The sequence below is a fragment of the Clarias gariepinus genome, chromosome 3, assembly GCF_024256425.1.
Source record: "Clarias gariepinus isolate MV-2021 ecotype Netherlands chromosome 3, CGAR_prim_01v2, whole genome shotgun sequence".
In the NCBI taxonomy this organism is placed as follows: Eukaryota; Metazoa; Chordata; class Actinopteri; order Siluriformes; family Clariidae; genus Clarias; species Clarias gariepinus.
The window spans coordinates 21,896,194-21,922,461 of NC_071102.1; the positions used below are offsets into that span (position 1 = coordinate 21,896,194).

General features: G+C 41.3%; 1 protein-coding gene across 1 annotated transcript in view; it reads left to right on the forward strand.

Moving 5' to 3' along the window:
• Positions 1–1,564: 1,564 nt before the first annotated feature.
• The window catches only part of ext1b (exostosin glycosyltransferase 1b), an 88,911-nt gene continuing 64,207 nt past the window's right edge, over positions 1,565–26,268 (forward strand). The window contains exon 1 of the mRNA XM_053492036.1: positions 1,565–3,457. Coding sequence (XP_053348011.1) covers positions 2,478–3,457 — 980 coding nt within the window. The 5' untranslated portion in view covers positions 1,565–2,477. The remainder of the gene's footprint in view (positions 3,458–26,268) is intronic.

Here is a 26,268-nt window from a genome sequence, read left to right on the forward strand (position 1 = left end):
ATCTTTTTAAAATGTATGCAACTGTACAAAGCAGGAAAAAAATAAGAGACCACTGCAAAATAATCAAATTTTTATGTTTCTTTTTTTCTTACAAGTGCATGTATTGGTGAGATGAACAGTTTTGTTTCATTGAACAATTTTTTGTGAACTGCTGACAATATTTCTCCTACTGTACTGTAATGTTGTTTAGAGTGTATATTTAAAGGAAATTACATTATCACAACACATTAAAATAACCCAAGATCACGCAGTATTTGTAAAGCTTTAAAAACTCAAATAAAACAAAATGCAAATAATTTGTAAACAAATTGTGTTAACACCTTGCCTAAATTACATGTATTTGGTGAAATAACCCTGATTTGCAATTACAGCTTATTATAATATATAATGTGTGTGTGTGTGTTTATATATATATATTCTATATATATATATATATATATATATATATATATATATATATATATATATATGTTGGCTTTTTACATCTTGCCATTCTGTCAGCCAGCTTAATGTGAATTGCGAACTACTATGGCAAATTTCTGGACATGATCTTCAGGAAGCAATCAAGCAGACACAGATTGAGCAAATGACACCTAAAGGAGTGACACCAGAGGACTGCTGACGTCTTTTTGACTCTGTGCCCAGCTGGATCCAGCAGGTTTGAAAGTATAAAGGACTTCATACTGAATATTGACCATTTTATTTCCATTTCACTGCATAAAATAGCAAATTGGTCTTATTATCTTGATTGTCATCATTTTGAATGTCATTAACCCTTTATAGGGCACTCACTGAAATACAATGAAATTCAAAATGTCAAGACTTTTCCCAAGATTTTTTTTGTTTTTTTTTGTGCGTAATTATTTCAAAATCTTTCATCTTTTTCATTTTTATGTAGCAAATCAAGGTCAGTGAAGTTACCATATGTGGTTCTTTGTCCGTTCAGGGTAATTATTTTTCCAAAAAGTGTATATAATACATTTTTCAAAACACATATTTATTTAAATATTTTAAAAAAAAGTTATTTTCTACATATATGCACTTTTTCTAGTGGTATTTTTACGGACACATATATGTTACCATATGTGGTTATTTGCCCCATTAAGGGTTAAAACATTGAATTTAACTTATGTCCAGCATGTAACTTATATGTATATTGGTAATATATGACTCATGTTTGCTACATTGTATATATATATTGCTCATGTTGTATATGCAATTATGCAATAAAAAAATAAATAAATATTGTGCACACACACAGACACACAGACACACGTGTATATATATATATACATATACACACACACGTCTGTCTGTGTGTGTGTGTATTGCCCATTCTGTAAATACAATGTAAAGCATAAAAATATAGATTGTATATATATAACATGGGCAATATATACAATGTAACACACCTTAAAAGATAGCCGACAAGAACTTGGTGTTAAGTGTTTACCGATAAGTGTTATATGGTGTAGTAGACTAGGTTCAGGTATTGCTGTACTGTAGTACTACTTGTAGACTCGTTAATGCGCGTTACGCACTTTACGCATCTGCACTCCGGTAATGAATGGGTGCTCTGGAAGCCCCGCCTTTTCCGGTGGTCGCGCGATCCAATGAAAGCGCACAGTGCGGCGCGATGGTTAGGAACGTAATCCGCCGTCGTGTCGGGATTGGAATGTAACAGTGTAACAATCGGAACAACTGAGCAAATGGTGATTAGGAAGCACGGGCTGAGCAGCTCGGTCCGCGGGATTTTCCTGGGCAAACCGCCGGCGACACAAGACGCACCAAGTCTCTCTCTCTCTCTCTCTCTCTCTCTCTCTCTCAGTGTCTCGTGCTGTGCTGTGCTGTGCTTCAGTCCCGCGCTGCTCTGCTCATGAAAGGAATTACTTCTTGCCCGTGACGAGATCAAAGGAATAAGAGTATCTGTATGTACCTACGATGCAGGGCTTTGTACGGTTAGTGTCTTTAGGATGAACTGATCTCCACCTTTCATAGTTTAGGGAAAGGATTTACAGACCTCCAGAAAGAGAGATCTAGTGGACTTCTTCTCCTCCTCCTCCTCCTCATCATCATCATCATAGTCAGTCTGTTCTCCAGCGGGATTAAAAGTGTCCAGTTTCTACTCCATGGAAGTTCACAGATAAGTCTGAAAAAAAAAAAAAAAAACAGACTTGTGGTCGGTGTAAGATTTTAAAGTGCGAAGTGAGTCAGTGAGAAACACCCCGGGGTTTGTTTACAGGCGATGGGGCGCCGTGATGTGCTCCGACTAGTCAGCCGAGGGAGAGTGCGGGAATAGCCGGCACAGTCGCCCACATGCGCTGGATCAGCGGCTCGCCACGGGATCGGTATCCGAAGCAGAGGGAAGCTCAGGCGGCTCGGGGATCATGGCGGAGCGGCGTGGCAGTAGCGATCGGAGGCGGTGCTGAGAGCCAAACTTGGAGATTTTGTTCGCAGGCGTTCGGCTCTCGGGACCCATGCAGGCCAAAAAGCGCTACCTGGTTTCGCTTCTCACGGGCGCCTTCCTGCTGCTGCTCTTTTACCTGGCGGGTGTCCCGGTGTCTCCGGGCGCGAGGAGCCGGCATGATCGCAGAGGTCACGGCCACCGGCGCTCCGAGCACCAGCCGCCGCTCCTCCAGCAGCAGCACCAGCAGCCCTGGCCGCACTTCTCGGACCCTTTAAACTCGTTCAGCCCGTGGGACCAACCCGACACGGACGAGTCCAACATCCACATGTCTCCCAGGCAGAAGCGCGACGTGCACGCCAGCGTGTTTAAAGGCAAGCGCTGCCGCATGGACTCGTGCTTCGACTTCTCGCTGTGTCGCCGGAGCGGCTTCAAGGTCTACGTGTACCCGCAGCAGAAGGGCGAGAAGATCTCCGAGAGCTACCAGAACATCCTGGCTACGATCGAGAACTCGCGTTTTTACACGTCCGACCCGGGCCAGGCGTGCGTCTTCGTGCTGAGCTTGGACACGTTGGACCGCGACCAGCTCTCCCCGCAGTACGTGCATAACCTGCGCGCCAAGGTGCAGAGCCTGCCGCTGTGGAACGACGGCAGGAACCACCTGATCTTCAACTTGTACTCGGGCACCTGGCCCGACTACACCGAGGACCTGGGCTTCGACATCGGCCAGGCCATGTTAGCCAAGGCCAGCATCAGCACGGAGACCTTCCGGCCGCGCTTCGACGTCTCCATCCCGCTTTTCCCCAAGGAGCACCCGAAGACCGGTGGCGAGAGGGGATTCCTCAAGTACAACACCATCCCACCCTTTCGGAAGTACATGCTGGTGTTTAAGGGCAAGAGGTATCTGACCGGGATCGGGTCGGACACCAGGAACGCTTTATATCATGTTCATAACGCAGAGGATGTGGTTCTGCTGACCACATGTAAACACGGGAAGGACTGGCAGAAGCACAAGGATGCGCGCTGCGACCGGGACAATGCGGAGTACGACAAGTAAGTTCTGGACCTTTTTTTTAACTTTAAGGCACACTGCAGGGTGACCGGGTCATTTTACAGAATCTGAGGCCTCTCTTTTTTTGAAAATGCAAAGTCCAGGGTGTGTGTGTGTGTGTGTGTGTGTGTGTGTGTTTGAGGTGTTTATGGTCTCTATCTCTACCTCTACTTCTGACTGTTACAAGGAAAATAGAATTTTCCGAATGTGAATAATGGATTAAAGCATGGTGGATTAGTGGTTAGCACTGTCACCACCTTGGACCACCAGGATTCAGGTTTGAGTCCCTCCTCGGGGATTTGTGGGCATGTTTACCCCGTGCTTGGTCGGTTTCCTTCCACAGTCCAAAGACGTCCAAAATAGGCTAACTGGTGTTCCAAAATTGCGAATGTGTGTGTGGATGTGTGTGTGTGTGCATGCCCTTTGATGGATTGGGACTCCATCCAGGGTGTTCCCCCGCCTCGTGCCCTAAGTCCCCCAGGATAGGCTCCAGGCCCCGCCCCCCTGCAACCCTGTATACAGGATAAAGAAGTATAGATGGTGAGTGAGTAAATAGAAATTCCATTCCAGTAGATGAAAATGTTACGCAAAGGTTTGACTGGTTTTTTTATAGCATCAATTTTTAATTCTATCCAAAAACAAACAAACAAAAAAAACATATAATCTTCATCAGACAGCTGATAGAATCACTTTGATCTCAAGTCCAGTTGAAAGCTTAACGAGTAAACATCCATTAGCAAGTGAATGCAACGGTACATTACACTATACGTCTTGTAAAGCATCCCAACCCGAGCGCTGTTTGAATAGGTAATACTGGGAACTATAAAACCGTGAGCTTTCCCACAGAATGGAATCCACTTTTAGTGCCTATTGACACAGTGGGAAATGGGCTTGAATGCCCGGCGCGGAGCTTTAAGGACCCTCGGTCTGTTACTTATTCGAAAGTGTGCAGGCTAAAGCACTAAGCACTACTTCCCCCACCACACACACACACACACACACACACTTTTTCACCCGTTCCAGTGGAGGAATTTCTCCTCTCATATTTCACTGTCTTCTCCTGGCTCATGATGCAGCAGCTTAACATGGATATGCTCGGACATGTCTCGTTCTGTAACGTTTAGATCTTTTGCAAGGGCTAACGAACATATATATTATTTTTATTCCGGCACTGTGTACCAAAAAGTGTGTGTTGCTTTAAGTTTTAATAACCGTCAAACAAACAAATTGTGGCTTTATTTAAAAAATAATATATTTTATTTTTATAGCAGGTCGAATGAGAGCATCTGTCACAGTAGGAGGTTTACCATCACTTCTATTCGAGCTCGTAACAACGTGTAACTGTGTTTCCCTGTGTGTCTGAAACCTCTTTAATTGCAAATGTGATGATTACGGGTGTCAAACAATTTATTTTATTTATTTTTTCCCAGAATTTATGCCGAGTGTGTCATCACACCTGGGCCAGGTTGCTGCTCATCCTCCCACTCGTGCTTAGCCGTGGCACTAATGTGCAGGGATATTTTTGGCATCAAACCCCTTACCTCCCATGGTACTGCAGAGGTGCTGCTCAGCAAGCCACACTGATGTTAATTGGTGTGTGTGTGTGTGTGTGCGCATAGAGAACAGCTGTTGGGAACATGAGCAGGCTGATCCAAGCAGAAATGCAGCATCTGATATGCTTTTGCATGTTTTTATCACTGGTTCTTTCTCCTTCTGGGTGTCTGATGAAGGGGGACTTGGGGAATTGAGTCAGATCAGTAAAGCTGGAGCTCATGCATAATCTTATGTATGACTTTTAAAATTTTTAATTAATTAATAAATGCATCTTCCTCTTTTATTTAATGTGCAATGCACTACACATCCCATATAAATCCACTTGCTGTTGGAACTGGTGCAGCTTTTTTTTTTTTGGTGGAACTTTAGCAGAAGGGCAAATTCTAGGGTTGGCTGAACTACAGTGAAAACTGTCTAACATTTCAACCAGCTGTCAGTTTGTACCAGTGTCTCATTTCTAACGGTATGTTGCATGCTCCTACAAATAACCTCGAATAGCGCATGTAACATGTCACTCGTGGTCTCGGCGGCGAATCCAGCTTCGGTTCATACCTCAGACAAGACCTAAAACACTGCTGAGCGTTAGACTATTTTTTGGAGGGAGAATTCCTATCAATCCCAGACTTCCTCCTGGACCAAAGTTCGTCTCAAAGAATTGCCTCAGCTTTGCGTAACACTATGAATCGGCAGGCCACAATAAAGACGCGACCTCTGCCCCGCTCGTTTTGATGTACTGGTGGTCCGGCTGTATGTCTACCCCACATGGAGGAGAAATCTGCTGCTGGAGGCCAACTCTCCTTCCATTAACCAAGCTGCAATAGGTCTCCAGTGCCATGCGTTAGTAAACAATGAAATCATTCAGATCCTTCAAAGGCTCGCGTTGGCCAGCGCCTAAGCTAAGGGAAAGCACAGAAATCCTATCCGCCTCAAAGTGATTTGTGGAAGTTGTCAAATTGATCAGATACAGATGGAGGAAATGATTATAAATCCCTCGTCCATGCCGAATATTCAATCTGGCTGCTGTTGCGTCTTTGTCTTGAAACCGTTTTCTTAAACCCCAGAGATCATGTTTCCTGGAAAGTGAGTCAGCGTGCAGACGTGGACGGATAATATTCGCAGGTCCAGGAATCGGACTTGAAAGGCTGTTTAATATTTAACCTGGTTAAATTTAACCAGAGTTTCTCCCCCTTCTCTCTCTGGCCGCGCCGCGCTCCCAGCCATCCGAGCACAACAATCGGATAGCGCTGGTTAACCTGGCCCCTCCCCACCGCGCCAATTTCCTTTACTTTTTTTTTTTTTTTTTTAACAGCAAATTTCCATCACGCTTTATCACGTCAGCCACTTTTGACGGGCCGAGTTCAAATTCCTTCAGATCGTCGTGTGGAGAGGAAAGGAAAGTGTGCGAGTCTAACTATCTGTTCGTTGCCCTCGGCCATGTTTGATGTTAATTTGCAGGAATTATTTGGGGAGAGCACTACCCTGTAGTCCCCATTCCGCACACTTTATTTCAGAATCGCTATCTTGCTCTTGGCATGTAGTGAACCATGGGTCTGTCTTATTATTCCTATTAATTCCTAGCCTGTTTTATACCTGGGCGTTTAATCATCAATATAATAAAAACGCCACCTGGTTACTTGTGTGCACATTTTGGAGGCAGGATTCCCTACAGCTCCTGTTATTTGTTTCTGCATTGTTATTACATTAATAAATCGTGTGTGTGTGTGTGTGTGTGTAAAATGCTAATGTGAAGGTAATTAGCCCAAACAGTGTTCTGCTTAATTACTGATGGTTGATTATATATTTCTGTGTATAATGTGGTGTGACTGCCTTATCTTAATCTGTGCAGCTTTTTAATTGTGCTTGTGTGTGTGTGTGTGTGTGTGTGCGCGCGTGTGAGAGAGAGACAGCTGTGTAGATGTTTAGCTTCAGGTGTTTTTAGTTCTATAATGGTTAAAAAGTAATTTAAAATGACTTTAATAACAGACTCCGCTTACACAGATTGAGGCATAAGGTGGATGTTTTGTTCTGTATAGTTTATATGAAGATAATAACATCTGTATTTTATGTGTGTGTGGGTGAATGGGCGGGACTTGTCTTCGTTGTGACAGTTCTATTTGTCCTCCTCACACACGTTCAAGAGAATCGTCATACTGATCTTCCCTTCAGGCAAAAAGATAAGGACGAAATCCTCAACTGAAAGTGCGCACACGTCTGCAGAATTAGGATTTGCTATGTCACCCTTTATTTATTTATTTATTTATTTATTTCCTTAATTCCTCCAGATTTGTCCCATAACTACATGAAATAACACTGTTCTTTAATCAGTTAAATGTTGTAACCAGAATTAAAAGTCTTGGGTAAATGTAAGCACTTGATATGTTTCTAGCTGGACCTCACTGCTAACGTCTGCCGCACCAGTTGCTAATTTTTAATCTCTGTTGTTACACATCAATCCAGCTGCTCTGACGCAAGTTAGACGGATTTGGTTTTATTGCGTTCAATATTTGCATTTGCTGTTATCTCTCTCTCTCTGGGTGAACTAGACCTCTTTTTCTCTTGTCTCACTCAAAACGAAGGCTAGAGGATATAAAAAAATAAAATACAAATCCATAAGAAATTCTTAATTGTATGTGAAAAATTGTTGATTTTATATAAAACAATTGTAATATATATAATGTGTACGTGTGTGTATACACAGTGCTGTAAAAAGGAATTTGTTGTCCTCATTTTCTTTTCTTTTTTTATTGCAAATCACTTTTTTTTGCAAATAATTGAGGTCATGAAACACATAATTAATATAACGCAAAGATAACCCAAGTAAATACAAAATGCAGTTTTTAAATGCTGATTTTATTTACTAAGAGGAAATAAAAGCACTCCAAACCTACCTGGCCCTACAGTATGTGAAAAAGTAATTGCTAAATCATGAATGTGAGTAAACTGTGTTTTTTGATTTTCAATTGCCACACCCAGGCCTGATTACTGCCAGACCTGTTAAATCAAGAAATCACTTAAAAATAACTTGTCTGACAAAGAATTAAGTGCAACAGATATACAAAATAATAATAATTCAGCGAGGGGGCAAATACTTTTTCATGGCACTGCACTTCTTACATTTATAATGAATTAATTACATTTCTTTATTGCAATTGACTTAACTGTAAAATAAATAATAATAACTACTGCAAACGATGTGGTAACTGCAAGAATTAGCTTTAAATTAACCAACATAGAGATTTTATCGCTTGTTAAATGTAAAACATTGACAGTTAGTGGGCTGACATGTTGCTAACAATTAATGTACATGGAGGCAACCGTTGGGTTTCCACCTCATCCTGATTCCCAGCCTGGGAAATACTGTACCACTTACGATGCAAGTTTATATACAGCATTCGATTTCACCTAACGTAAATCTGTGCCAATCCCATCTCTCTAAATGTGTGTCTTTACTCAGTCCTCAGGAAAATCTCAGAACAGTGAAGAGTGAAGAACATTTATCAAGTAAAAAGGTTCTGCTTTTTCTTTGTATTGGTTTAAAGTTCTGAATAGGGTTTATGGATATAAATCTGATTAAATGATTTAGATTCTATTAACCAATTGGGGAATGTTTTACTGCAACAGGCAGCAAAGTCTCTAAAGACACAATTTAAAAACCAGTAGTTTATGTAAGAACCTCAGCAGCGACCTCATTTCCCCTCTCGTCCGTTCCGACCATTCTGCATCAGCAGTTACTAATCACCACCTGGTCATCTGTCATCACCTGCACCTGGTTCTCAGTTTTTATTTTGTTTTTTAAATTCTTGATTAATTTTTAGGTCACGCATTCCTCTGAAACTGCTCAGGTGCAGGGACTGAAAATAAATGAGACTGGAGAACAATTCCTTTAGACCAAGTTAAAAATGCAAGAAAGTCTGGCTTTTTGGAAGCAAAATATAAAGAAATGAATGCTGATTTAAGGCTGTGATACTCTACGGTATATCTGAACATGTACTATGTTGATTAGAACATTGAGAAGTGCAACGTTACCACAATCAACTCGGCTAGGTGTAAACGTTTGCATTTAGATCACGTTCTCTAATAAAGTTCGGTCCTAGCTATGTTAGATCTACCTTTCGGTGTATCTGAACATTACTTTCCACTGTAATCTTTTGGACAAGCTTAAGGTACTGTAGTTTAAAGAGCTGTTTATCAGGTTAATAGGACCTCGTGAAAGTACCCTTTTTGTTTTCCTGGCCTGTCCTGCACCACTTGACGCTCATACGTGTAATATAAAGTGGTAAAAGTCATTCTGAAGCAGGAGGCGGGCGGGCAACTGACATTTCCTATTGAAAAGTCTTTTACAATCCTTTAGACTCTTGATTTGGCTCCCAATTGAGGACTCTTCTGAGTGGAGACTTTCCTTGCCATGTCTTTGAGATCAAAGGACTTGAGGACATTTCTGTGGAAACTGTTTGTGCCGCGTTACTTGAAAGGCTCCTGTCGAGAGGGACCGCTGGCTCTCCAAAATAGTGTCCGTAAAATTATCATGTCGGGATGTGAGAGTGTTTACTGTCGATAAGATGAGTGAGATAACCGTGTGTAAGAGTACGCTTCGTTCACAAGTGTCGAGTCCATTTAAATTTTAAGGGTCCCTATTTTGCAGTTCTTTAACATTAGCATGCGTCTCAGTGTACAAGTTAATGTTTCAGCTGAAATACCTCTCCAGGTTATGCGTCTTTATTTTTTTCATACATTAAACTCACACTTAATAATTCACACAAATTTTTATTGAATTAACAAAGTTTGAAATGATCTACGGTAAGATAACGAGCTCCACAGGAACAAAAAAACGGAGCTCCAACAGCGGTTAAAATGACAGGTTATTATTATTTTTTTAACTATTAAAGGACATGTTCACATTAGACACTATTAATCTGTACAGCGCCCAAGAACAATTTCTCTCCCGTCCCAACTTCACATAATTTTGTTCTTTGTTCTCGGGTCCACTTGCGTATTTTGTTTAAGTGTCGGCTAACCTTATGGCTTGTGCTGTTTTATGACTTGATTTGACTTCCTCTTCAGTGAAATGTGCCTCTCTCTCTCTCTCTCGCTCTGTTCCCCGGCACTGAGGGGCTCCTTTGTGCCAAAGTTTGCTCAGATTCTTTTGGAGCCTGTGCCTTGTTGACACCGTGCCCCCCTCCTCGTTCCTCAATCCCAGCACCCACCTCGTCTTTCAAAACTCAAAGAGAGACGCTATTACGGCCCTCCCCTCCTGCCCGAAATTTCCCACATACCCTTTAGAGCTTCTTTTGCTTATCTCCCAGCCAGAGACTCAATTCTGATCTCGGTTTGCTTCGCTTTTGAAACCTGTTCGGCAATTCCACTGATCCTTATTTAGCAGATTCCGCCCCATTTAATGCTTCGGTGTCTGAGCCATGGCTGGGAGAAGGGGATTTTATGGTTGGGTTTGAGGTGTGTGTGTGTGTGTGTGGGGTGGGGTGGGGGGTTGGTATTGGTATAGGTGGCTCAGGGGAAAGTTTTATCTTTACTTTTAAAATTATTATTTTTTTTGAACCAAAAAAAGTTGACCATCATCCTCAGAAAAGTGATTGGTGGTAACATATACTGTAAAGAACACCTGTTGGCGGAGAGGACTGAAGACCACCAGACTCTGTTGAGACCTGATTCCTCTTCGAACAGATGGACGCATTACATGTTTGCCAATTAGTGTGTGTCTCTTTTTTTTTTTTTTCTTCTTTCTTTTTCTCCCCCCCAAACAATAATGCAAATATTGTGTTTAGATGATGTTAAGCTAAATTCCCCCAAATCCTGGACTTGGAACAAGATTAGAGCTTTTGAACATTGCCCATTCATTTAGGTCATGTTTGTATTCAGTACTTGGAGTAAAATCACCTGGAAGCTGTCCAAATGCCCAGTGAACTGTTTAGTTTTTTTCCCCCTCTCAGATAAGAATGACTGAGTGTTCTTTGGTGTGTTTGCTTCTGATAAAGGAGACTACATTTCCCTACATATAAAGTGAGGTCATGGGTGCTGAAATGTTGTGCGCAATGTTTCTCCAGGTACATTTTCTGGGAACTGCTGAAATGTAATTTATTTTTATTTGTATATGTCTTTATCTTCCACTCTGGGAGTCACCATGTCCTGGCGTTCAGAATAAGCCCAGGGTTTAACAGGGATGGGAATCGCCACAGTATCCCCGATACCTGGGTGCCGATTCATTTCACAATTCTGTAAATATCATGATTTTTTTTTTTTCACATTTCATTACAATTTTAAACAAACTTGCCAACGAATTATATTCCTACTACAGAGGATGCCAATGTGTGAAAAGTTTATATTGGACTATATATTATATTATATTATATTATAGGATCATAGAGGAACTGCAACATATTACCATCTCAAATGCAAACGTGTATAATTTTAAATTCCATGAATTTCAAATTGTGATTTGTGATTATTTACCCATGTTTAGGGTTGGTGACCTTTTATGGTAATAAAGGAAGTGCTTAGTATGTGGCCTCTAAAAGCTTAGTAGTTCAGTTTTTTTGGTTTCTGTCTTGTAATTGATGTTACAAACATCTGATTGAAACCCTCTGAATTTGCTTCCAAAAAAAAAAAACAAGGAACATGGATATTCTTTCTTAATATTTAGTCTTGCTGTAAGAGCTTCAGTATTTGGGGGTAATGATGCCCCTAGTGTCTTGAGATCATATTAATCCCCTCCCCCCCCAACTCAGACACTGTCTCTGTGTTTCATCAAGATAATCAAACATTTGCCCTATGAATCTGCGGCTGTCAGTTTTATGTTCTGCCTCACGCACAGCAGACTCCTCGTGGCCTGTCTGGCCAAAAACTGATGATCCAGATTTATATTATGTTACGTTTGTCCAGAGGTACAGTATCTTGACCTTGTGCAATAAGGCTGCTTCCACACTGGACACCATTGATTCGACCTGTGCCAGGTTACGATTACTCCCCTCAGCTTTCACGTTATTTTTAATGTTCCGTATCTGAGTAAACCTCTTTTGGGAGGATTGGGGGATTTGGGAGGAGACGCGTGGCGTTGGGAGATGCCACATTCATAATAGCATCCTCTGGTACGTTTGGCTTTCCATATTTGATTACGAAATGTTCCCGGGTGCACATAACCGTGCTTGAGACCAGCTTTTTGGAGCTGTTATGAAATTGTCTTCATAAACGTTGGGATAATCACAGACGTTAGCCACCTAGGTAGTTGCTAACAATACTCGCTATTGTGCCATGGCTAGCTCTGTGCTAGCTACTCTTTGTGCTGGAATTTCTGTCTAAAATGTTGTCTAATATTTATTTGTCTAATATTTATTTATTTTATTATTATTATTTTTTTTAAAGTCGACCAGCATCAATAGGCACTCAGGACTGAAACTGTGTAGCTTTAGATAAGATTTCCAGCCGACTTGTACTTACAGGGCCTCTGCGTGTGTTGTCACATTCGGGGGATTACTTTGACATTAATGGTTAGTTGAATATTTTCCCATTTATTTTCTTTTCGCAAACCCTTTGGAATGATTATTCCGTTCCCCTGACCTGATTAAATGAATGCGTTTCTCTTGCCGACCTCCGTCTCCGTCCGCTCCGTGGGAATCCGCCGCGCTCCAGTAGTTCGCTTCTCTCGTACTTCTTGTTTGGCCAAGTGCTGGAGCTTCTTTAAATGTAGCCAGTGATGTGGAACCCTGGCATCAAAGCAGCTGAATTCTTCAACAGCTGTGTTTTTTTTTTTTTTTATTATTTATTTATTTATTTTATTATTATTTTGAATTTATTTTATTATAATTTTTACAATTTTATTTATACTCGCAACTTTTGTCCAACAAGTCCACTCATACAGTCATGCATACAGGTGCTGCGTTTTTTTTTTCCTGCTTGGACGCTTGATCATCCAAATCTCAGCCGGGCTTCGACACGGGATTGTAAACCTGCGCTGTTAGAAGACGGATATGATGATATGATTTGTGATACAAGATAGCGTTTTAATTATTATATAAAATGATTTCAGTGAGAAACGCTAGTTCTTGCAAATCAAGCTGGTATAAAGTGTTAGTCTCGCTATTGTTTCTCTCTTTCTTTTTTTCCCTTTCTCTCTCTCCTCCCCCCGTCATGGGATATGTTGGCCCTAATGCCAAAACCTGTCTTTGAGCTTGTTTAATGGTTTCCGGACCCTATTAGCTGGGTTCCCGCTCGAAATGAGAGACAATGACTGATTAATTAAGCAGAGATGCACTAATGAATCTGCAGAACCAGCCATGATTATAGTCTCTTTGGTATATCAACCCCCCCCCCCCCCCTTTTTTTTAAACATGATTATGGTTTGGATAGAGTTAATTAAATGCTTTAAGTACTAAATCAACTTAATTAATATAAATTTGTGGCTAAAATAAAAGTTTTTTATTTATTATTTTTTAGATAAATATCCTAACCTACTGGGTTGCGACCCGGGCCTACTGGGTTATATCCTGGGTTTTAATTTACTGTTTTAGCCAGCGCTCTCAAACCTATTTAAAAGAAAAATAATGTTAATACAAAGAAGTAATGTTAACCACTAGCATACTAACACAGAGGTGTGAATTCATGCAAATACATTTGCAGAACTTGTAAGATTAATGAAATCTGTTAAATAAGTGGACTGTTTTAACTAGTTCTTCTTTTATCATGACTTTACACAGTAATGTTTCCCTGTTTGTGCTTCTTGGTTAAGGTGTGTGTGTGTGTGTGTGTGTGTGTGTGTGTGTGTGTGTGTGTGTGTGTGTGTAGGCATTTAGGTTTTGCCAGTTCAATCCAGATAGATAGAGAGATTGACTGATTGCTAGATGTATTGATTTCATCTTCATTATCATTGCACAGGGTACAAAATCAAGTATTCGGTCCTGATGGTGCATAAACAATAGACTAAAGAAATAAGAGTAGATATAAGAATACAGATATTTAAACAATGTGGTCAGACATTACTGCTATATATATATATATATATATATATATATATATATATATATATATATATATATATATATATATATCAAAGATCTGTTAAATTTCTGTGGTGCTATGTGCAGGTAAAGCAGTTGAAGGCTGGTTTAAGCTCATTTGCAGCATAATTTAATAATATTAATGACGAATGATTCTCAAAATCAATATTTTTAGAGTAAAATTTATCATTTAAAAATATAAAATCCTATTTTTATTAGTATAATCGTCATGCCACAGTATTTAAACATTACCTAAGAACTGCTTAGTTCTGTATACTAACGCATTATGCCTAGACTACACTTTCCTGAGCAGGTTCCTCTCCAGTATATTTGTTCAGTGTAATAATGTATGGTGTGTGTGTTCGCTAGTTAAGTGCATTAATCTACACTGAATGATCACGACTTTATTGTGGTTTGGGAAGTGTTCCCACATGCCTACATGTTCCTGATTCTGAAAATATTCCCAAGCCGAAGAAAAACAGCTCTTTCTTCAGATAGATCATGGCTTGGCTGATGTGTGTAGTGCAGCAGATGGTGGGGCTCGCGCGAAGCTTCCAGCACTGAGGTTTGTAATGCGTGCCAAATGAAAAGTTTTTTTTATTGCATTTTTATCATGAATAAGGATTTAATTTTTCTAGTTGTTGGAACGTGAATTAAAAACTAACAGCGCAGACATGAAATCTGCTGGCCCTGGAATTACAGACTAGTGACGTCTATGTCCCCCCCCCCCCCCCCCTTTTTTTTTTTTTTTTTTTTACTGCAAAGCTTAGGAGTAGCCTGGCTGTTTGAAAAGGAAATAACGCTCTGGTTGTGCAACGAAGCTGTGTTTCATATGTGCATTTTATAAAAATTAATGCTATTTTACCTAAACTTCATAATATGCAAGTTTCACATTGTTTCCATGATCTATTTGCATATATAGTATTTACGCACACACGTTATATCTCGGAAGCTTTTCTAAGCATTACTTACAGTGTTACTTCCTTCCAATAGCTTCTGCTTTCGCAGCTGCCGTCTCCTGTCGGCCGATGATTGACAGACTGTATGTGTGCTTATCATAAGTGTGTTCAGTCACCTCGACAGCTTGTTGCCGATGTCACCGGCTGTAGATTCCGATCTGGAATCAGTCACAGCTTCCTACCCTGAACGCTAATAGATGACACGCGAAGAAACGCAGCTTCTGAAACGTCCTAAAAATATCGCTCGGGTAAATTACGTGCAGCGATACAGAGGCATCTTGATCCTAAATTGTATAATTTACCACTTCCAGATAGCGATCTGTACGAGGGGAACGAACAGCAGGAAAATAGGAAACACTTCATCCTAATCAAGCCCCGGTTTTCTGTTCCGTGGTAATTGGGGCCTCGGCTTATCCGCCTCGCACAGGGTCGCTCTTGATTGCTGGTTGTAGAATATTAAATCTTGAGGTTGCAGCTCATATTGGTGAGAGTTCATCTTTTTAAAAAGGGCTCTAAACCTTCCACCTCGCTGCAAGTCAATTACCGCAATTACGAGCAGGACCGGATCAGATTCGCGTCTGAAGGGTGCTGGACCTTTAAACCATTTATATGGTTTATATAAGTACAGTACCAGTCAGGATTCAAGCTGAAGTTTTAAGGAGCAGAAGTAGCAGATACATCTCAATATCAACTGTTCAACATGGCTTCAGCATTGTTTAACAACGTAGAAAGAAATAAAAATCATGAAAGACCATGCAAGTAGAATGTGTACAAACTTTTGACTGGTAATGCACAGTACACACCAGACCATCATGTCCATATGTTCTTTCTGAACGTCCTCCCCCAGATTTACTCCCTCTTTTGCTTTTATAATGAGCAGCACTTTTCTGGCTCGGCTTTCATCCCTGTACATTTTTACGATTCGCGATCCCTCTGCAACTCGGCCGAGGTTAGTGAGACCAGACGCCGATGTCGGGGTGTGAGGGCTGGCTGCACAGTCAGTGGTTGGGGTCAGGGGTTCTGTGCAAGCCGCTCTAGTTCTTTCACTCCAGCCTGCATGAACCATGTCTTCATGGAGCTCGCTTTGTATTCAGGGACATTGTGATGCCGGAACAGGTTTCAGTTCCAATAAAAAGGATATTTGTAATGCTAAAGAAGACAAAGACAGCCTGGACAATTGTGCGCTTCGAACTCCGTGGCAAAGGCTTGCCAAACATATGGGTGTGATGGACAGTGTCATTTCAGGCATGTGGTGTATGAGGTCAGTAAGTGTAAGTGCTGATTTGGTGTATTTACAGAAGCACTGGACTGGACTTGCTTGTAGTTAAGGAGTAAATCAAATAGAGGAAGAGCGCTAGTTGGATTCAAAGTAGATTTAAAATGGGATCTGAAACACACTCTGGTTTTATTTGTCCACTCGCACAACCTTTCATTTTTTTTATTAGCAAATGATCTCATTTCTTTGAATTCACTTTTTAACCGTTGAATATTTTAATATTAAAAGTGACCAAAATAAATTGGTACAGTTTATGCAAAAGTATGAAAAATAACCCCCTAAAGAATCCAGCCTTTTTTCCTGGCTTTCGTTTCAGCCAGGACTTTCATTCCATCCTTTGTCAAAATAGTTTTTTTGACATCAACCGGTTGATCAGCACAAAACTGAGACCATCTTTACCACACGCCAGCACGTCACGTTCCAGCGATTCTACACACCTGAGACAAGGTTTAGGTCTCTCGGTCTCGTTCTTCAGAGCAGAAGAGGCACTTAATTACGAGCCGCAGTGTGAGCCGTGGAAATGCCCTCCATGACCCGCAGACCTTCATTATGAAAGACGCACAAGGGACTTGCTGGAGTTCAACACCCTGTCCTCTAATGACATTGCCCAGCTGAACACCTGTTCCCCACACACTTTTCTCTTCAATGTCCCTTTCAATGTTTTTCCCGAATGAGATTCTGTCTGCAGAAACGACCTGCTTCTCCTAGCGAAAGGCTGAACATGGCATAAAACCGTCAAGCGTCGGGTTTGAAGGACAACATTCGATGCTGTAATGTAGCATGTTTGATATGTTTAATATCACTCTCTAACTGATTGCACTCTCTAACTGCTGGCTCTCCAGCAGCTGGTGCCGTTTCCTGGCCCGGGCCGAGTAGACGCAAAGCCGTGCGGTCTGGGTTATGTACGCACGGCTGGACGGTTCCTCGGAGACCCATGCTATTGGGTATTGTGTTTCTTTAGTGTATCTTGTCAGTGGACACATTGAGACTCGGCAGAAATGAAGAAAAGGTGTCCAAAATAAATAGACAGCAAGAGCACGAGGTGGTTAGAGAAGCAGCGAGCAGCTGTCTCGAACCCCCGTCAAGAGAATAGACTCATTCAAGGCGGACGGCTCACTTTGGTTCCTTTTCACTCACATGCTCTTTAGATCATGTAGCTTGTTTGACCGGGGCCTCGAGAAAACCCATCTGCATGTCATCTGTGCAAATTGCTCTCGCCTCGGCTCTCTCTCGGCTCAGAAACCTTGGGAGGTGGCCAGCGTCCCGGGTTTGCCAAATTGCTCCCAATGCTCTGCTCTTCGAAATGTGTCATTAAAGACTTTTTCGCAGTGAGGTAATGCTCCTTTTAGCTCACTTTAAGTGCAAAGCTAAGATGATCACCTCTCCAGCTCGAAGGCGAAATCAGTTATTGCCAAGATGCTCGAGAATGGGGAATTAGCCTCACGATTTTTTCTATCTAGCTGTGGGCAAGTGGCTGTGTAATTACACACTGGCTTCATTAGCAGCTCAGACCGGGGGCTTTAATAAAAGGAAACGAAAGGCTCAGGCAGGCGAGCTGGCGCGGTTATTGTGCCGGAGCATTGGGTACAGCAAGGGAACGCTCGAGCACAATGGCATCCATCATGGCTCTGAAACAGATTTTCCATGCCAAGCCACTGCCATTATGCCCTCCTACCGGATTGCAGCACAAAAGCTGTCTAGCTGCAGGAAAAAAGGGGGGAAAAAAGCCACGGTGAAGGCCTTTCTTAGCCCCTGTGCACTTTATTTGTTGCATTGTGCTCTGAAGAGCTCTTGGCAGGCTTTTGCTTGATTGCTGAGGTTGTGGGAGGGCTAAAAAGTCTCGCTTTTTCCCTTGTTTTTTTTTTTTTTTTCTTTTTCTTCTCCCCCTCATTCTGCATGCTGTTAATCCAACCCTTCTCAGAGTGGCCACCAATAGCACTGTCAACTGATTTGAAAAAGCCGGCCTGTCCGTCACTCTGCTGGAAAATCTATCCACCGTGACAGGAAATGAAAGTCGCGGCGCAGGCTTGGCGCCGCAGCTGTAGCCTATGGCTTAGTCCAGTGCCAGTAAGGGTGGGTGTAGAGCTCCTTAATTCTGTCTGTCTGCTGGGAGTTCTGGGTACAATCTCCCCCCAATCTACACGCTGGATTCATTCAGTTTAGCTCTCGCCTTGGTTAGAGTATTTAAATTTATTAGAATTTTTTTTTATACGTATTTTAATTATTAAAACGCCAAGTATTTTCTGTAGATTTCCTGTCGATTTGACTTGATCTGCTTCAGGTTTGTCTTTGGACTTTACACTCACGTATAAAGTCTTGTAGTACTGAAGTCAGCATGAGAAAACGAATTTTACGCTTTTGCATATTTATCACACTTAAATAATCCAGATCATCAGTCAAATTTTTATATTACACAAGGGTAACCCAAGTTAATACAAAATGCAGTTGGTAAATTGGGGGGGGGGACACTTCAAATCTGTCTGGCCCTGTGTGAAAAAGTAATTGCCATCCCATCCAACCCTCCTCCTTGCTTAATCATGAATGAACTGACTAACCACTTTTTTTTTTTTTTTTTTTTTTTTTAAGAAGCAGAGTTAATTTTCACTCTGCTCATTTTAGTTATCGAATTGTAAACACCTGGCATTAAATCTTTTACTCTGCATGTAAGGCTTTGTAGGATTTTTCTTTCTTTGCCAGATTCGTGCACAACAGATGATGTAACCTTAACCGCTCTGCCTTAGCGGAGCACATTCCTGATTACTGCCAGACCTGTTGAATCAAAAAAATCATTTAAATAGAATCTGTCTGACAAGGTGATTATCTCAAAAAGCAATTAAGTAATTCACCAATAAAATCCTAAAGGGCCATCAGTTTGTGACTTTAAACTTGGGCACTCTTGGGTGTAAAGCAGCAGGACAATAATCGGAAACACACCAGCAAGTCCTCCTCTGAAAAAGTAAGGATTTGGAGTGGCCTAGCCAAGCCTAGCCTTAAATCCAGACTTAAATCTGATCGAGACCCTTAAACTGGCTGTTCATACTTAAAAACCCTTCAATGTGGGTAAATTAAAACAATTCCGCAAAGAAGAGCGGGCCAAAATTTCTCCTTGGCGATGTGAAAGACTCATTGCCAGTTATCGCAAATGCTTGATTGCGGTTGTTGCTGTCAAGGGGTGAAACAGCCAGTTATTCATCTTAAAGGGCGAGTTATTAGCCTGTTATTAGGTTTATTATTATTTTTTTACATAGGGCCAGACAGTACAGGACAGCTTTTTATTTATTTATAAATAAAATCATCATTTAAAAACTGCATTTTGTATTCACTCGGGTTATCTTTGTGTAATATTAAAAAGATTTAAATATGCCACAAAAGAAAAAAAAAACAGGAAATGGGCAAATACTTTTTCACAGCAGTGCATTAGTCACATACTGGTGAATAAAATACTTATCAGCGTATAGTATACAAAAATAAAAAGTGTCAAAGCTGGATTTCCATTTAACATTTTTTTTTGTTTTTTCAAAGTTATTTCGAATGCGATGATTGATTATTAAAGCACATGCAGCTGAAATATAGAAAAGTGACAGTACAGTAAAGCTAATTCTAATCTATTTCGTTATTTTAGATTTTTTTTTTTTGCAACCAATTTTTTTGTTTTTTCTTTTTCCCCTCCCCCCCTGCTGTTTCCCGAGCACCGTGCCGCTCCATGCAACATTCATGATTCGTGTATGTGTGTGTATACAGAAAAAAAAACAGCGCTGTAGATGCACCGCTCTGGCATTCCAACACACTTTCCTAGCTCTGCACGAGTCGATTACGTTTCCTGGGAGACGCTGGTGTGAATTGTTATGAGATCTGACACACCGTTCTCCATTCTGCTCAGGCAAAAAGAAAAAAAATAGAAAGGAATTGTTGCAGCTTTTTAAAATTTCTTTTATTTGTTATAGCTAAATTGTTGTTTGTGTTTCATTCATACTTTTGCATCTTATTGCAGTTATGGAATTGTAAACATCCTGGCATTGAATCTTTTACTCTGCATGTAAGGCTTTGTAGGATTTTTCTTTCGTTGCCAGATTCGTGCACAACAGATGATGTAACCTTAACCGCTCTGCCTTAGCGGTTTGCACTGTCGCCTTGTACCTCTAGGGTCCGGGTTCGATTCCAGCCTCAGGGTCTGTGTGCATGGAGTGGGTTACTTCTGGGTACTCCGGTTTCCTCCCACAGTCCAAAGACATGCAGGTTAGGATAATTAGCGTTCCCAAATTGGCCGTAGTGGGGGAATGACAAACAAGTGCCAAGCCACAAAAATTAGATACATCTCCAAAAATCAACAATTAAATATAGTGTATATACTGTTTTATTTATATATATATATATATATATATATATATATATATATATATATATATATATAATAAAATTATGAAACATAATAAGCTAAACATTACATAATCGCAACCTTTTGCTCCAACACTTGAGGTGATCCTAGGGACAATAATAATATTACTCCTAAATGAATAAAAGTAACAAATAAATAAGAAACAAAAAAAAGCTGTTGTCATGGCAACAGAAATCCCAAGGTGTAAACTGGACAAACTGTGAGTACTAAAATATTCAAGAATGAGAATATTTCTCAAACACCTACTCGCTAAATAAATGATCACGTAGAATATTCCCGGCCATATCGCTTTACCTGGAACGTTTATGAAAAATCTGTTCATGCACTAATGTACACAAGGCAATTATATATTTTAATGATCAGTACATTTACACGCTTTCTGCCTTGTACAACTTCATCTAAATCACTACTTGAAAGTTTTTGAGAGTGATACATTACAGGAAGTTCAGCCGCTAGTTTATATGCACTGGGTGCGTTTTCTTTCCCTATCTCACTGTCTAACACACACACACACACACACACACACGCTTGCTCAATAACAGCAAACGACTTTGTACTTTCATTCATTAATTTCTTACTTATTTAACTGAAGTCCTTAGGGTTAAGTGAGTTCTGGGTCACTGCAGTCGTCTCCGCGTCCTTTGTTCACCCTGAAGCTCAATTTGGAAAAAAATTCCTAATTGACGTCAATCGGATGTTTTTTTTTGTTTTTTTTTCCTCTCGCGTTTGATGAACAAACAGTATCTTAATACTTACTCAGCAGTTTCTTTGCGCCCCTATTCGCCGGCACCGTGCGTTCTTTAGGAAGGTTTTTGAAAAACAGCTGGCAGGGTGCTTATCAGCTCGGTTTGCTCACCGCTCTAGTGCTTTTCCTTCTCGGCCTTCCTGGCAGGAGGCATAGTGCATTAACTCCGGTGATTGATTTGCTCGCTCCTGGTTACCTGCTTAAAAACCCTCCTGTTCGACAAGAGCCACTTATAGGCCATCTTTTAAAATCAGAAGTGACGTATAATTTTCTGCAGTCCTTAGGATAATTTAGATTTAGTCGTGTGTTCCTGCTGGTCTTCTCTGAGTCAATTAAGGTCCAATTCAGGCCTTTCTTTTTTCTGTTCTACATGGTTGCTAGAGAGACTCATAAATTATACAGCTACACTATCGGAGTGATTCTCTGGCTGATGGCTGAGGAAGGCTGATTTATGCTAAAACATCATTTTTCATGCTTGGACTGACCTAAAACTGAAGAAGATAGATGGCTGTATTGGGTTGACCTCAGTAATTAAGGCTTACTTTCATACGTGCAACCGAATTAAAAAATCTTGTCCAATTGAAAACCCGAATCAGATCCACGATAGGGTTCTGCGCTTCTTCTTAACCGATCGTTAAACACGATAATCAATCAATAATTGAGCGAGGCCCTTAACCCTCAACTGCTCAGATGTGTAATGAGATTAAAAAATAATAATAAAAATGTAAGTCGCTCTGGATAAGAGCGTCTGCCAAATGCCTAAATGTAAATAATTGGCCCATCATTAACAATTCACAATAAACAGATTCTATTATTTAAAATGAATAAATTTTATAAAATTGAATTGCACAGACTGAATAGGATCGTGGTCATCATGATAATATCAGGAGCGCCCTGGTGATTCCCATCTTTATTTATTTATTTTTTTTATTGATTTTAATCCTCATCTTAAAACCTGTATCTTAAAAGCCACCGATCTCTGAGTATTAAAGGGTCCATAAAGAGCACAACCTTTGCCGCAGAGCCACATTGAGACACACTTTAGCATTCGTCTCCTCTACATACATATTCAGACCGAGCGTTCTCGATCGATAAGCTGCTGAACTGCCGAGTCCTGGGTTACGGCCGCGACGAGAGCGCCGACTCGGTGTCGGAGTCTGTCATGATGCTCCGAGCCGTGATTAGCCTCATTAGAGTCTGTGTAGGCTGGTGAAAGGCCAGTGACACACTGCCGGTGTTCATCCATCCTTTTCTTTTGTCGCCAGGTGTGTGTGTTTAGGGGTGTGTGTTTAGACCCCACTCAAATTATACAGATTTATTGTAGCACAAGCTGGAGCAGAAAAGCTCTCTTTTGTTCCTCTGCATCCACTTGTTGTTGTTGTTGTTGTTGTTGTTTTTCTTCCTAGTCTTCAGCTTCCTCTCCCGCTTCCTGTCGTCTCTCCCATGGCTCTGTGGCTGGAGGAAATCCAGGTGCTTTGTTGAACTTTGCACCGACGCTCTGATCACCTCTCTCTCTCTCTTTCTCTCGCCGGCTCGGTGGGAAATTCCCAACTGTATAGTCCTTCCTGGCGTGTGTGTGTGTGTGTGTTGCTGCTGTGTAACATTCACCACATGTCAAGCAGGGCAGCACTGAACTGTCAGCACAAACGCGCACACACGCACAAACATGCAGCATCAACCCAACTCTGACAGCTCGGCTGTAAATCTCGTGAAGAAGAAGAAAAAAAAAGCCACCATTTTAAAAAGGGTCCAATTATTGGCTTGGATCAAGCAAAGAAAACATTAAAATGACTGGAATTGAGTCTAATACATTACATTAATAAACCCTGGAAGGACAATGCTGGGACCGTCAACACTACGGTAGAAACCTGGCCAGGGCGGAAATCGTCAATGACCAGGATTGGAGATCATTTAAACCGCAGTGGTAAAGTGCTCGCCCTATCATCCGGAGATCGCGGGTTCGATTCCCGGGTGATGCTGTAACCTTTCGCAGCCGGAGGAGCACAGGGTCAGCCTTTTCTAAATAATATCTTGAATGTGATCGAGTTCCGTAATCATTGTCCTGGTATAAAAAGCTTCCGGTCACGTTTAGGGGAGTTTAATGATGGCGTGGTGGTTAATGCTCTTTATCGTTTTCATCCTTTCCCAAAGTTTACACTGACCGGCTTCTTCAATCAGTCCGTGACATTATTACAGGCCGGCTTTGATGGTGCTGCTGCTTGGACCCTGCATGAGTCTGATGCAAATCAGCTTGAGCTATGTTGATCACTGAGATCTGTTATATATGCAAATGGATGCTTTCCATCCCCCGGGGGACGAATGACTCATGAATGGCTGAACATTTGTCACTCCTGGTGCTGAATATCTGGCAGGAGATCCCGCTCGGGCTTTCTGTCCAGCAGCCGCGAGTTCCTCCTGTGTCGAGGGGGATGTGCCGCGGATCGTATAAAGAACGGGTGCAGGAGCGATACGTCGAACCCAGCGTAGTGTTTTTTACACGGAATTCAAGATGGTGTGCATATGTAAGAGCGAGCTATAAAGGCGAACGATCTCGCTTTAATACGCCGTTGTGTGGTTTATGTGGAAGACGAGCAGGCGCTGCTTCTGGATGGCCCCAGATGGTAGTTTTATTGACGTGGGAAATGTTGCCGTGCTATTTCGGTTAGCCTCGGCCTTTTCTTCGGTGACGTCTCGGCGCTCTGATCCGAGCGTGAGTTCTCAGGACATGAAAGAACACAGCAGCTTCCATACACACAAACAAAAGCACACACGCACACTGCCTTTCTTTCTTTGTGTGTTACTCAAGACTTCAGAGTTTTTATTATTAGTTTTACTGAACCACAACTCTGTGAGCGATCCTTTTAGAGAGATTGTACGTTAGTCTGCAAGCCGCTTCCTGCTCCACAGTCTCCGCCGGTTAGTCATCCTGGATTCGGGTTTCAGGGTTATTTTTATACGCGTCTATATATTCCTATAGAATGTGTGCCATGTGGATAATGTAACGCCGGCAATGAGGTAACGCTACACGCAGGGTGGCGTATGAAGAAAAACTGTCGCATCCTGACGAAACGGGGCATCCTGGCTTATCCGGGCTCTGATGAAACCGAAATTATTTCGATGAACATCGGAAAGATTCGATCAGAAAAATGAAAACTGGAGAGAAAACACAGTTTGGGTGAAGAATGAATCTTGACTGGCACAAAACTTGGCACATGGCGTCATGGCGGCTGCACACGTCTTTAAGGATGCATGTGTTTGGGACGATCCTCCCAGGATTGTGGCTGCTGTGCGGCAGCAAAAACAAGCTAATAGGTCATAAATGGTAATGACCAAAGTTGAAGAAATGGGTGTGTTTCAATAGTAGTAATAATAATAATAATAATAATAATAATAAAAGCATGGAGGGAATCCGTGGCCTTAATAGCGTACAAATGTACCAAATCCAGTTAGCTAGAGCAGATAAAATGGAATGAAAAGAAAATCACATGTTGCGCTCTTATCGTTAGCACTCTTTGCAAACTTCTATAACGATGGGACAAACGCATCGTAAAACTAAGGGCACCCACGCCCACCATATGGCTGACAATAACCCTGATGTCACATGACACTTTAAAGGGTTTCATATTTTACTTTTCCAGTTAACCTAAGGTCTCAGAGCTTCCCCAAAATGTATGCGTCAATGATTATTAACTAATTAACCAATCAATTAACTTGATCAATCAATTCACTCTCGTCCCTCCAAACATGCCATTTTAGTGTCTACGTAAATGTGCTGGCTCTAAACCACACCCTTTCATACAACAAGTCGGGGGAGGGGATTGCTTATATGAGGTCACAAGAGGGAGAAAAAGATCTAATCGATTTCTTTACACTTGGGTCAGTACAAATGTTTTTTTTTTTTAAAAAAGGACCAAAAACAGGAAATGTTTAAATCCCAACACCTACAGTATGTTGTAACATTTTTAATTAGCAGGAAGCACGCTGCACATGTGCATGCTACATTTTTTTTTATTTTTTATTTTTTTTCCCCCCTAATCCTGCCACCTGCTACTTTTCCAGGGGTGAGGTCTGGTTGTTTGGAACTAATTATTGCTAGGCGTATTAATTAGCTCGAGTGGATGCTAGAGAATATTCCCAGGATATAGTGGAAGCGGGGACAGATTTTCAGCACAGCATAAAATCTTCTGTTAACACGCGGTCACCTCGCACTGTAATTCTTCATGGAGTGCAAATTGAGATGCTTGTTCGACGCAAGTGTGACACATTTAGATTTTTTTAAAGATCTTTTTGTTTATTGGCAGAGATATTATCAGGACAGGACAAAGACTGATTATACATATAGTTCTCCAAATGCTCTTTTTTTTTTCATGAATTTGAATTAATGTACGAGTCAAAAATTATCCGCACTCCGGTTATATTAAAACTCGTGTCAGCCGCACCGTCTCATTAGCGCTTTCTGTACGAGGTTCCCGTCTCTCCAGTCACTGCTGTGCAGGTGTGTGTGAACGTGTTACATCAGTTCATTTGTAACTCAGTGCGAGCAAAAATGGACGTCCCGCTTGTGATGCGCCTGAAAGAAGGGGAGTGCAGCAATTCGTTTTTATTTTTGTGGTCTGAGGGTGTATCTGGCCAAATAGCATAAACAGAAGTGTTTGAATATCACTATACTTTAAGGAATGTGGAAGTTTCTTATAGAGAATCATTACTGGTGACGAGACACGGATTCATCACTACGAGCCCGAGAGTAAACGGTAGAGTACGGAAACCTCCTCAATCATAGCCTGAGAAAAAGTTCAAAAGTCGATCGACGCTTACAGTTATCTGGGATTCTCAAGGGTCAGAAGTATTGGAACATCATCGGGGGAAAAGTTTAACAAT